Raw genomic sequence first — 13,682 nt, 5'->3', positions numbered from 1 at the left:
ACTTTATTTGTGAATCAAGTACCATGAAATAGGCTACCGTTTCCCACTCATGCCTTCAATTTTATGTAAAACCTAGCTAATGAACCAAGAGCAGATTCTCCTTTCCTGCATTCTGGGAGCATATCTTTGGAATCAAGCCTGTCAAAAGAATTGTTTGGAGAACATAGACACAGCACAAGTAGGCAAAGGTCTGGTCAAGAATCTCCAAGATCAATTACAAATTCTCAATCCAGGTAATTTTTTCATACATAGTTATTGTATCATGTAAAGTGCGGAAATGTATAACCAATCAGACCCATTACAAACATAATTTATTGAAACCTCTGTAATGATGTTTGTAAAAGATTTGAATCCTTTATAAAATCTGTACATGTAAGGAGAAGAATAAGTTACATTTAAGTTTCATTGTCACAACTGTATCAGGGTCAGAAATTACATGACATGAGGTTACAGTCCAACAGGTTTATTTGAAAACCCAAGCTTTCGAAGTCTTGCTCCTCCTTTGGATGTTAGTGACCGGAGTAGTATCAGACACAGAATTTATAAGTGAAAGATCAAAGGGTCGCACCACTGATGAGGATGCACTAAACAAACCTGAGATGTTGTTAAATGTTTAATCAGTTAGAAAGTTTTAATTGATAATATGTAAATATAAATCCCCTAATTCCTTTGAAGTCACTATCCTGAGAGAAGGAAAGGTTTAATCAGAGTAAAGAGGTGAAAGGAATTTGAGGATTTACATGTACTTATTAATCAATTAAAACCTTCTAACTGAATAAAGATTTAACAGCATCTTAGATTTGTTTAATACGTCCTCATCAGTGGTGTGACTCTTATATCTTGTACATATAAATTCTCTGTCTGATACTACCTCTCTCACTAACACCTAAAGAAGGAATAAGACTCCAAAAGCTTGTGTCCTCGGCTGCTTTGGGAAGCGAGAAATGCAATTGCTTCGCCACTTGCGAAGATCTTTGCATCCTCGCTCTCCACTGGAGTCGTACCTGAGGACTGGAGAGAGGCAAATGTAATTCCACTCTTCAAGAAAGGAAATAGGGAAATCCCCGGCAATTATAGACCGGTAAGTCTCACGTCTGTCGTCTGCAAGGTGTTAGAAAGGATTCTGAGGGATAAGATTTATGACCATCTGGAAGAGCATGGCTTGATCAAATACAGTCAACACGGCTTTGTGAGGGGTAGGTCATGCCTTACAAACCTTATCGAGTTTTTTTGAGGATGTGACTAGAAAGGTTGATGAGGGTCGAGCTGTGGATGTGGTGTATATGGACTTCAGTAAGGCATTTGATAAGGTTCCCCATGGTAGGCTCATTCAGAAGGTCAGGAGGAATGGGATTCAGGGGAACTTAGCTGCTTGGATACAGAATTGGCTGGCCAACAGAAGACAGCGAGTGGTAGTAGAAGGAAAATATTCTGCCTGGAAGTCAGTGGTGAGTGGAGTTCCACAGGGCTCTGTCCTTGGGCCTCTACTGTTTGTAATTTTTATTAATGACTTGGACGAGGGAATTGAAGGATGGGTCAGCAAGTTTGCAGACGACACAAAGGTCGGAGGTGTCGTTGACAGTGTAGAGGGCTGTTGTAGGCTGCAGCGGGACATTGACAGGATGCAGAGATGGGCCGAGAGGTGGCAGATGGAGTTCAACCTGGATAAATGCGAGGTGATGCATTTTGGAAGGTCGAATTTGAAAGCTGAGTACAGGATTAAGGATAGGATTCTTGGCAGCGTGGAGGAACAGAGGGATCTTGGTGTGCAGATACATAGATCCCTTAAAATGGCCACCCAAGTGGACAGGGTTGTTAAGAAAGCATATGGTGTTTTGGCTTTCATTAACAGGGGGATTGAGTTTAAGAGTCGTGAGATCTTGTTGCAGCTCTATAAAACTTTGGTTAGACCGCGCTTGGAATACTGCGTCCAGTTCTGGGCGCCCTATTATAGGAAAGATGTGGATGCTTTGGAGAGGGTTCAGAGGAGGTTTACCAGGATGCTGCCTGGACTGGAGGGCTTATCTTATGAAGAGAGGTTGACTGAGCTTGGTCTCTTTTCATTGGAGAAAAGGAGGAGGAGAGGGGACCTAATTGAGGTATTCAAGATAATGAGAGGCATAGATAGAGTTGATAGCCAGAGACTATTTCCCAGGGCAGAAATGGCTAGCACGAGGGGTCATAGTTTTAAGCTGGTTGGTGGAAAGTATCGAGGGGATGTCAGAGGCAGGTTCTTTACGCAGAGAGTTGTGAGAGCATGGAATGCGTTGCCAGCAGCAGTTGTGGAAGCAAGGTCATTGGGGTCATTTAAGAGACTGCTGGACATGTATATGGTCACAGAAATTTGAGGGTGCATACATGAGGATCAATGGTCGGCACAACATTGTGGGCTGAAGGGCCTGTTCTGTGCTGTACTGTTCTATGTTCTATGTTCTAAACCTGTTGGACTATAACCTGGTGTCCTGTTACTTCTGACTTTGTTCACTCCAGTCCAACACCAGCACCTCCACAGCATGACAGCTATATCAAAACACCTCATTTGTGCCTCTCCAACACCAATTTGAAAATGCAGGGACTGCTTTTGTACTGTAAAGTTTTAAATTTTTTTTTACTATCCTGTTCTCATTGCATGTCATTATAAATGAACAAAAATGTTTGCGATGTCACTTGTAATTTTTACACACAACTGCAGTCATCTTCCACTGGTTTAGGAAACTGCTATGTCATTAGATGGATGTGAGTTTGCTCGCTGAGCTGGAAGGTTAGTTTTCAGACGTTTCGTCACCAGTCTAGATAACATCATCAGTGAGCCTCCGGTGAAGTGCTGATGTTATGTCCCGCTTTCAATTTATGTGTTTCGGTTTCGTTGGGTCGGTGATGTCATTTCCTGCATTGGTGATGTCATTTCCTGTTCTTTTTGTCAGAGGGTGGTAGATTGATTTGGAGCCAATGTGTTTGTTGATGGAGTTCCGGTTGGAGTGCCATGCTTCTAGGAATTCTCGTGCGTGTCTCTGTTTGGCTTGTCCTAGGATGGATGTGTTGTCCCAATCAAAGTGGTGTCCTTCCTCATCTGTATGTAAGGATACTAGTGATAGTGGGTCATGTCTTTTTGTGGCTAGTTGATGTTCATGTATCCTGGTGGCTAGCTTTCTGCCTGTTTGTCCAATGTAGTGTTTGTCACAGTTCTTGCAAGGTATTTTGTAGATGACGTTCGTTTTGCTTGTTGTCTGTATAGGGTCTTTTAAGTTCATTAGCTGCTGTTTTAGTGGGTTTGTGGGCTACCATGATGCCAAGGGGTCTGAGTAGTCTGGCAGTCATTTCCGAAATGTCTTTGATGTACATCCTAGAAGCATGGCATTCCAACCGGAACTCCATCAACAAACACATTGGCTCCAAATCAATCTACCACCCTCTGACAAAAAGAACAGGAAATGACATCACCAACCCAGGGAAACCTAACCAGATAAATAGAAAGCGGGACATAACACCAGCGCTTCACTGGAGGCTCACTGATGATGTTACCTAGAATGGTGACGAAACGTCTGAAAACTAACCTTCCAGCTCAGCGAACAAACTCACATCCAGAAACTCAACCTGAGCTACAAATCTTCTCAAAACTCACAGATGTCATTAGTTCATTAGTAAATGATTACTGTGTCAGTTTGAGTAAATGTTCATTGGAACTGTGGTTCTAGGTATGTATTTTTTTCCCCTCTCTGTCCTAGGTATCAATCAAGCCTACTTGATTCTAATCCAAGTTCTTTGGTATCTTCACACCTGCAAAATTATGACCCTGACAGAGCTTTGACTGATTATATTAATAGATTAGAAGCGTTGCAGAGACGACTGGGGAGTGTGCAATCAGGTAATGTATTTTTCAGTACAGAAAAACAGATTTTAATCTCTCCTGAGGATGGGTGTTATGAGTAATTTAGCTTGCTTCAAGGCTGCGAGGACAGGCCAGTAATCTGTTTTTGGTCATCTTCAGTATTGCTCATTGGATTATTTCTGACGATGATCAACCTGAGCTAGGATGACATGCCTAATTATTCTGCACTTAATGGTACATTTTGATAACTACTTTCATCCATCCAAATTGTGTTTTTTGAGTGAGCTTTATAGGACTACCGAATCCTAATTTTGTCGTGAACTTCTGGGGGATAAATTAGATTAAGTGTCAGGCATTGTAATACTTAATTAACATGTGCCTGTGATGCTGCGTGCAACTGTTTTTACTATCGGTCAACCAGCCAACTCTGTGTGCTGCCACCCATGTTGAGAAGATACACAGGCATTCTCCATCTGTAGTCCCCCTCCACTGAAAGTCAGCAGTCTGGATTAGCACTATGTAGGAACAGTCACAGGCAAATATGCATGGAGGACTTTAGGATTGCATAAAGGTAATGAATTTTAGAATTACAATTAGAATTAAGTTTTATTGTCACGTATACTCAAGTACAGGGATACAGGAGTACATTGAAAAAGTGGACACAATCCCCATTCTCCAGCACCATTTAGGTGCAAAAAAACAAACTTAATAGAAGCAACCATCTTAGATACAAAACCAAAACAACCATTTAAAAAAAAGAACAAAAGCAGAAATACAGAAACAGAGCCAAGAAGAAAGGGAAATGTCCATATCTAAAAACCTTATCTCCATAAGGTAAGTAGACCTCCATCCCTGAAGCCATGAGTCATTGCTAACTCACTTCCATTGCTGGGGCCCGGAACTCTCTCCACATCCGATGGCGTTCTGTGCCATGGTAAAGTCTACAATTTGAACAAATTCTGGTGTGCTCTGTCTGCTTGTCTTTGGCAAGACTGCAAAATGACTTTGTCTTTTAGAGGGTCATTGACCTCGCTTATGTAACAGAGGATGTCGTGCTGTGAGATGTTGCTGATAATTGCCTCTAACCTGAAAGTAATAAAACTGAAAAGTTTGTCATAATCAGCTTCATAACCATTGGCATTGTCAACCTAACCCTACATTGAAGCTACAATTGTATTGAAACAATTGAGTGTATTTCAGTGACCAACACCTCAGTGAAGTGCAGACCCATGCAAACTTTCTTGCTAAGGTTCCTTGCTAAGGAAAATTGCTTCCTCAAGATCCTTGGCACATAGGAACCTTTAAGAAATCTTCTCCCTTCATCCACCTGCTGCATCTAAAAGCGGTCTATGGATTCTGCTTCTCCAAGATATGCTCTGTTCCGAGATGCAGGCCCAAAGGTTGGTACATCCATGCCTGGGAACTGTCATTTGTACAGAACGTTTAAAATCAATAGAACACGCTACAGGATGTGGTGAGGTAGATGCTTAGATGTTTTCAAAACTGAAACTATAGAAAGCATTAAAGTCTTGTAGAAATGTAGACACTGCCACTCCAAACATGCTGGACCTGACACCCACCCTACTCCCCACTGCGAGATTGGAACGTCAGCCTGCACCTAAGACTTCACATCAACATCCGTCCTCCCAGCCTGATACTTCCAACTTAGTAAACTGTGTGCATGTATGTGTTGTGGTTATGTGTGTGTGTGTGTGTGTGTGTGTGTGTGTATTATATATATTTTATATATATATATATATATATGTGCACGTGCGTTTGGGGTTAGGAGAAGGATGTGCGTTGGCATCATATGGAAAGGAGAACATTATCAGTTGTGATCATTGTCAGGGCTGAGGGTGGGATAATCACTGTGCTGGGCAGGGATGAAGGAGGAGAGATCACTAAGGGGTGGAGATGAGGGAAGGTGATCACACTGTTTAAGAAAGTACCAGCAGTGGGTTAATAAAAGAATTTGCATACCTATTATTTGATGCCTGGACTTAATCATCATATAAATGATTCGCCTATGCTGCCATTTGATCAAGCACACATAATGCAATATCTTCAACTTCAACTTCTTGCACAGAAGTAATGGGCATCATGTCCAAACGCAGTGCATAAAACATCCATTGAGAATCAGCCCATTATTTGTGTGACTAATAAAATGATTTAAATTGTTATGTTATTTATAAATTTTGACTAAAACCTTTAACAGTTCCACTGCTTTGGGCTACTGTTAAATTTCTTAAGACAAGGAAGGGAAAGAAAATTGAATGCTGAAAAGATGGAATATGTTTAATGTGTGGCAGACCTGGATTTTAATAACCAGAGTGAATTTAAACAACATCGTGCTCATTTATTGGAGTGAAGTAATAGACTTTCCAGCTATCAGCACATTTGAGGAAAAAATAGTTATTGAAAGATGATAATCAAAAGTATAATGATTTCCCATTCATTCCATACTGTACTTTTAACTATGACTATATAGCAGGAGAAGAAACATTTAGGCGTTATTGGGTTTTGTTCCTGACCACTTCCATGAGCCTGTTATGTGGCATTTTTGTGACTGTCATATCAAGTCATGTTGATGGACATTCCCCAGTTGTATAAGTAATTATCTCTGTCCATAAGATTACATCAATCTATGGAATGTATGGATTTGCTGAAAATAGTAAAATGAATTATATGAAAATGCAGAAGATGCACAGGCAGCTGTTAATCAACACTTCATCAGTCTAGAATGTAAATATCAGAGATAATGGGAACTGCAGATGCTGGAGATTCCAAGATAATAAAATGTGAGGCTGGATGAACACAGCAGGCCAAGCAGCATCTCAGGAGCACAAAAGCTGACGTTTCGGGCCTAGACCCTTCATCAGGTCTAGGCCCGAAACGTCAGCTTTTGTGCTCCTGAGATGCTGCTTGGCCTGCTGTGTTCATCCAGCCTCACATTTTATTATCTTAGAATGTAAATATAATTGTTTGAGGAAAACTGCTCTGTTTTAGTTATAGTCATTCTTAGAATCACAGAATCCCGACAGTGTGGAAACAGGCCATTTGGCCCCTTGATTTAACAACGAACCTCCAAAGAGCATCCCGCCTGGACCCACCCCCCCAACCCATCCCTGTAACCCTGCATTTGCTCTGGCTAATCCACCTAACCCTGCATGGCCAATCCACCTAACCTGCACATCTTTGGACTGTGAGAGGAAACCAGAGCACCCAGATGAAGCCCCCATGCAGACATGGAGAGAATGTGCAAACTCCACGTAGACAGTCTTCTAAGGGTGGAATCAAACCTAGGTCCCTGGCACTGTGAGGCAGCAATGCTAACCACTGAGCCACCTTTATTGCTAAAGATTTGTCAGGTCCATTAAATGTAAGAACTTCTGCCAGCACAATAGGTTGCTTATTTTCAGGTGATTTATGTCAATTTTCAGTCCAAATGTTTAGGACAGTTGTGGACACCGTTGAAGATGATGAAAGCAGCAATAATTGTTGGTGTGTATAGCCAATGATAAGAAAGCTGTTAGTTTAAAAAAAATCTGAATTTATTCCAACCTAGTGAAAGCCTCGATAATTCAACCTGGATATCCTCACAGATCTTTTTAAGCGTTTGAATTTTTGCACCTGTTACCTTTTATACATTTTGTAACATGGAATGACTAATGTTGTTAAAGTGCTGTGTATAACTGTTAACTGGTCTGTGTTCTCTGCTTACATAGGTTCAACAACTTATGCTCAGATGTACTGTGGAACCAGAAGATAGAGTCTTGGAAGTAGATTTTGACTTGAAACTGAATTGCTGTTGAAGCTGAGCTTTGTTTTTCTATTTTATGTATATTGTGGGACCATCATGGATTTAATAATGAAAATGTCTCTTGCCTGCAAGTCCAAACAAAATAACTTAAATGAGTTTTATCCTTTATATAAGTTTAAGCTTCCAGTGTGCACAATACAATCTGTCTAAACAATTTGTGTATATTTGTGGAATGCTAATTTAAAAATAATGATAATTTAATACTGTTTATTTAAAGGGTGAAAGGAAAAATGTTTATTAAATGGTTTCAAGTGCACTGCAGTCCCTCTAATGACTGCTGAGCTTTTACACTACATGATCCATAAATAACTATGGCATTGTGGACAGTACACAGTTTGTAGAGGAATTATTTTTGTAATGGTAGAAGTTTTGAATTATATGGGCATTTTGTCAAAGTACTACAATAAATATGAATTAAAAATTAAAATTTTTGAAACTTGCCATTTTCTCTGTGAAGTACATGTATGAAGATAAAGTTAAAACTCTCTAGGTGGGCTAATTCCTTAAGATTTGCTCTTTCAACAAGTTTAAAAAAGACTCTTTTTGTAGTAGTATGCACTATCTCTTGCAAACTGGAATTTGATACATTAGACCCTGAAATTGGATTCAAAATGTTCCAATAATCTAACCTGCTGTAACGGTGGCAAATTTCTGCATTTGTGTTTTCCCATTCTTTTAGTAAGATCTTTTACTTGTAATGTGGGCAACAAATAGAAGTAATCCTAGGGCCGTTGCCACTTCCATGTGTCTGAGGTTGTGTCTAATTGAATTTTCTTCTCTTTCAATATGATAATCTTTCAATATGAAATGTAAAAATGTGGTCCATTCTCCTTCAGGTCACTCCTTCCCACAAATAACCATGTCTAGCTTGTACCTTTGTGAATGTAATCCAAATCGTTTAATTCTTGAGGGATGCAGATAACAGCTGATAAGATTTCGAACAGTTATCTGAAATTTCTCTTAATTCAGATTAATTTAACGAAACCTCCGGGGAGGTAGTCTTAACATCACATTCTGCCTTATCGAACACAAATAGAATTTCATAAATTATATCATCATTTCAAAGCTGAAATTGAAGTTCCAGCGTATTTGTTAAACAATTTCTATATGTAGCCTTAAAACAGTTAATGCTGCCTTTAACTACATTTTTCCAACCTATTGGAAGGAGTGAATTCATCAAACACTTTCAAATCTTATATTCTTGCTCTTTTCTTAAAAAAAAACCTTCATTGCACTAAAAGATCTACTCAGGAAAAGCAGTGTTAAAATTTTATTCTAATATGAATTAGCTGTACTGAGGTTTGCCAGGTTTATACAAATATGCTGTAGTACTGGAAGTCACAAATAACCTCCCACCATACAAATTACTTGGGGTTTTCAGTATTTAAAATACCAAATCAACTTTCCCGGTGGTTTAAAGCTGAGTATTGCAGATGAATATGTCCCAGTTTTTCCTACTTTCTGGGCAGCTGCTGGGACCTTGACTAAGGGAGGATTTTAGTCCATTAAATTCTTTAAATATATCCTCATAATTTTGCTGAACTCTGTCAAATGCATCAACTGGGTTTCTAAAGTTGGAGCAACTGAAATTAAAATGTGCCCATTTTTGCAATTAGATTTAAATGAGCATGGTCAAATATTGCCAGTATTTTCCACTACTTCGTTAGTCTTATTGATGATTATTTATCTGAAGCTGGGTTAACTGGCTTATTTTAGTGAATGTTAAAGAATCCAACTGAAATGAGCAGCAATCTGACTGTGAATTTAAACCAAGATATCATCTGCTTATTTAGATGGTCAAGCAGCCCAAAAAGAAGAATAATGTTTCCTGTTACCCTGGCCAATGTTTGTTCATAAATGCCACCAGGACACATGATTATTCATCTCGTTGTTTGCCTGTTAAGTGGCTGAACTACAAAAGTAATGTTTCAAAATAGCATCTGTGTATTGTATGCCAGTTTCATATTTCCTGTAACAATGCATGTTGCTTTACATTTATCTACATTAAACTTTGTTATTCCTTAACTTAACTTATCTATTTAATTTGTGCAACTAACTTTGAATGCCGTCACTCTGCTGCAGCGTTTGGCCAAATGGCTTGGCATTTGTAAAAATGTTTTTATTGGAACAAAAGCAAAATACTACAGATGTTGTAAATATGAAATAAAACTGAAAATGCAGGTAACAGATTTGGCAACATCTGAGATGTTACTCTCTAACATACTGCCTGATTTGTTTATATCTACAGCACTATTTTTATTTCTGATCTTGGATCCATTTCCTCTATATTGTGGTGATATAAAGCATAGAACATAGAACAGGCCCCTGGACGTGTTCAGCTAAGCTCTTGAAATGGCAAACACAAAATGTTGTTTTGCATTTCTGGCTAAGTTAATAACCTGGTGTAAGTAATTGCAAAGCTTACCCTGCTGCACACTGTCCCTTCACTATTGTAAAAAGTAAGTTGGATTGTTGCAATCAATAGCACTCGGGCAACATAGGAATGAGAGTGCTCAAAGGATGGATGAACAGAGAAACTTGGGCTATCGAATACATAATTCCATGAAAATGCATGTAACAATCCAATCCTTTTTTTATATAAATAGTGGAGAGTTAAAGAGTGGTGATAAATTTGAATAAAATAATAAGGCTGAAGTTAGCAATTTCAGTGTCACATTATAGGTCATTTAATGCCATTTTTAAAAATTTTATGGTGTATTGGCATTGCTGATTGGGCAGTATTTACTGCCCATTCCTGGTTGCGACTTGAAGTAACTACTTCAGATTGAAGTCACGTGGGTTCAACCAAGTAATGATGACAGATTTCCTTGTTTTAAGGACATTAATGAACCAGATCAGGTTTTAATAACTTCATGGCTATATATTTTCCATTAGGCTGTTTTTTTTTAAAATCTATATTTTCATTGATTGATTTAACTTTCATCCATAGGATTCAAAATCATGTTCCCACAGCATCAGCCTTGGTCTTATGTTTATTAGTCCAGTGGCAATGCCATTGCCACCCCTCATAATCATCAGCCAGTAAAACCAGGACAATGAAATTTAGGCAAAGAGTAACTGTATTAAAGAGTAACTAAATTACAGTTTTAGTAATTTATTCACTGGACGCAGGCATCACGGGCTCAGATAAGATTTTTTTTTATCTGTTCCTAATTGCTATTGAAAAGATGGTGATAAGCTGCTTTTTTGAATCACTGCAGTCCCAATGGTGTAACTGACCCACAATGCCATTAGGGAAGACATTCTAGATTTTGACCAAGTGACACTGACAAAATATTGATCAGCTTGATGGAAGTTGAACGTCAGAGTGTTTCTGGGTATCTACTGCCCTTTCTAGATGGTAGTGGCTGTGAATGGAGTAGGTATATTAAATGCAGTCATGAAATGGTTACAGCACACAAAGAGGCCACTTGGCCCATCTAGTCTGAGTTGGTTCTCTGCACAAGCAATTCAGCTCGTCTCACCGTATCCACAGTGGTAAATGTGTCTGACTACACTTAGCTTGAAAGAAAGCATTTACCAATCTAATGGCATTGTGGGTGTGTATATCTACACCAAATGAATTGCAGTGGTCCAAGAAGGCAGCTAACCATCACCATCTTAAGGGCAACTAGATGGGCAAAAATGCTAGGTCAGCCAATGAAATACTCACCCCTTGAATACTTATTTTAAAACTGCAAACGCTACCTCCAGCACAAACAATATTACACGTCACAAAGTAATTGTATTGTTTGGATCGTTTGACTAAGGAAATTCCCAACCTGGACTTGGATATAAAGCACCTATATAACCTGTGCACTTAACTGCCGTGTGTAGAGCCATTTTACGTTAAATCATAGGGAGCATCAGAGCCGGTGTTTAGCAATGGAAAGTGTGGTGAATTAAAGAACTTTCCTTTGCTTAGAACACCATTGTTTCATTCTAAAAGCACAAATTTACTCTAATCTTCATAAATCCAGTGTCTGTTCTTATCGGGCTGAATCCTCAGCCATGTAAAGTTTATTTCTCCAGCTAAAGAAGTGCCACCTATCATAAATACCAATACTAAACAAGCTATCAGTAGATTCGCTGAATTTACTGCAAGAAACAATTTAACTTTCAATATTTAAGTAGTGGACTTTACTTCAAGGGCACATTCTTAAAACAGTCAGATAGTCATACTGCAACAACTTGCATTAATCACAAAATATCTGGTCACATTAGACAATTGTTCATTTTATCCAACATTACAAGCAAATGAGACAGCTGAAGCTATAAATTGTGATGCCCGACTTGAGGCTGGGGTCAAAATGGTTCAAACTTTCAACACAGTATGTAGCCTCTCGACAGAGATACCTAAATTTGCCCAAATCTGATCATCATTTCAACAATTATAAATTAAATGAATATCAGTTTACCCATTCTAATATTCATGTTAGAACCCCGTTTCCACACTTTCAACGTAAGAAAACCACAAAAAAAATTATATTTCCTCAATGTACTTATTTAAAAATAATTGTCACAAGGGAAATTAGTGTAAATTGTCAAATGATATTACAAAATTTCATATTTGAATTTGGGGCATAATTATACTGCAGGGAATCAAAAATACAAGTGACCTGAATACGCTGCTTAATTTCTGATGATTCTGTACTGCCAAAGGAAACAGGACCCAGATTCATTTTTTCAATTTATTAATGAACCAAAAAAGCATGTAATTGACTAAAAAACCTGATATGTTGTTTTGAAGTCTAATTAGATTTGATTTTGTTTAATAAGAGAAGGATTCAGAATCCCAGCATAAGGGATATTACTCTTCAAGAAGCAAGCTGGAAAAGCCTCTTAGCAGTTGGGATTTAAATTCTAAAAATGAAATTAATGGGCTTACAGTACCATCTTGCATGTAATAACTAGTCAGTACTAAATGATCTCATTTAAATTTTAGTGGTATACCTATAATAGATCAATGAGATAAATTTTAGGGCCAAAACCTAAATGAGTGACTGAATACAACAAAAATTACTTTTATTAGTTCAGTTTTCATTGTATTCTCCTCTTGTAGCTGATTACTGGATTATTAGGGGTATGTATCATAGTTGTGTAATTTACTGTTGGAAAGTATCCATCAAGAAGATCAAATTCGTACAACCGAATTAAAGTGGACCAGATAGTCTTGATCTGTACAAATGCAAAATTTTCTCCAATACACCGATGGCGACCTAGACAGAGGAAAAGAAAGAAAGTTACAAGTCTGATAACTAAAACTTAAGGCAGTAGCTGAGCTTCCTTATTAATTAATGATTTAATGATGCATCCATGTATTACTCATGAATTTAAAAACAAACCAAAAAAGGTATAAGATCTAGGGTTATCCTATTAAATCATCATTAACATGCCTTAACTGCAGACTTAAGGTAGAGGGGTTAGGTGATTAGCATCTTATACTAAAAATATAGTAAACAGTACTAATTCACTTGTATCAGAGATAATGGGAACTACAGATGCTGGAGAATCCGAGTTAAGGGCGGCTCAGTGGTTAGCACTGCTGCCCCACTGCGCCAGGGACTTGGGTTCAATTCCCACCTCAGGCGACTGTCTGTGTGGAGTTTGCACATTCTCCCTGTGCCTGCGTGGGTTTCCTCCCACAGTCCAAAGGTGTGCAGGCTAAGTGGATCGGCCATGCTAAATTGCCTGTAGTGTTCAGGGGTGTGTGGATTATAGGGGGATGGGTCTGGGTGGGATACTCCAAAGAACGGTGTGGACTTGTTGGGCCGAAGGGCCTGTTTCCACACTTTTTTTTAAAGACTAGATTCCCTACAAAGTGTGGAGCTGGATGAACACCGCAGGCCAAGCAAAAAAAGATGCTACTTGGCCTACTGTGTTCATCCAGCTCTACACTTTGTTATCACTAATTCACTTGGTCTGGGTATGACACTACATTAACCAAGTGGCATGCCAAGGTGCAGTCATTTCTTTCCCCATTCTCCCTCATTCTTGAACTGTGCCTTTAATATTACCTCCAGGATCCAGCCT

At 38.8% G+C, this 13,682-nt stretch overlaps 2 protein-coding genes across 6 annotated transcripts in view; one reads left to right on the top strand and one right to left on the bottom strand.

Annotated features, from left to right (window-relative positions):
• The window catches only part of akap9 (A kinase (PRKA) anchor protein 9), a 245,974-nt gene extending 236,138 nt beyond the window's left edge, over nt 1-9,836 (top strand). For all 5 annotated transcript variants that reach the window (XM_048559679.2, XM_048559688.2, XM_048559659.2 and 2 more), the window contains 3 exons: nt 77-233; nt 3,726-3,865; nt 7,555-9,836. In XM_048559679.2, the coding sequence (XP_048415636.2) occupies nt 77-233; nt 3,726-3,865; nt 7,555-7,598 (341 nt within the window). In that variant the 3' untranslated portion in view covers nt 7,599-9,836. The remainder of the gene's footprint in view (nt 1-76; nt 234-3,725; nt 3,866-7,554) is intronic.
• Nucleotides 8,524-13,682, bottom strand: part of LOC125465813 (lanosterol 14-alpha demethylase) — a 27,735-nt gene continuing 22,576 nt past the window's right edge. The window contains exon 10 of the mRNA XM_048559700.2: nt 8,524-12,868. Within this exon, the coding sequence (XP_048415657.1) occupies nt 12,690-12,868 (179 nt within the window). The 3' untranslated portion in view covers nt 8,524-12,689. The remainder of the gene's footprint in view (nt 12,869-13,682) is intronic.

This window comes from Stegostoma tigrinum, chromosome 2 (assembly GCF_030684315.1).
Source record: "Stegostoma tigrinum isolate sSteTig4 chromosome 2, sSteTig4.hap1, whole genome shotgun sequence".
Lineage (NCBI taxonomy): Eukaryota > Metazoa > Chordata > Chondrichthyes > Orectolobiformes > Stegostomatidae > Stegostoma > Stegostoma tigrinum.
The sequence above is the reverse complement of the archived record's forward strand: the minus strand, read 5'-3'. Positions and strand labels throughout refer to the sequence as shown.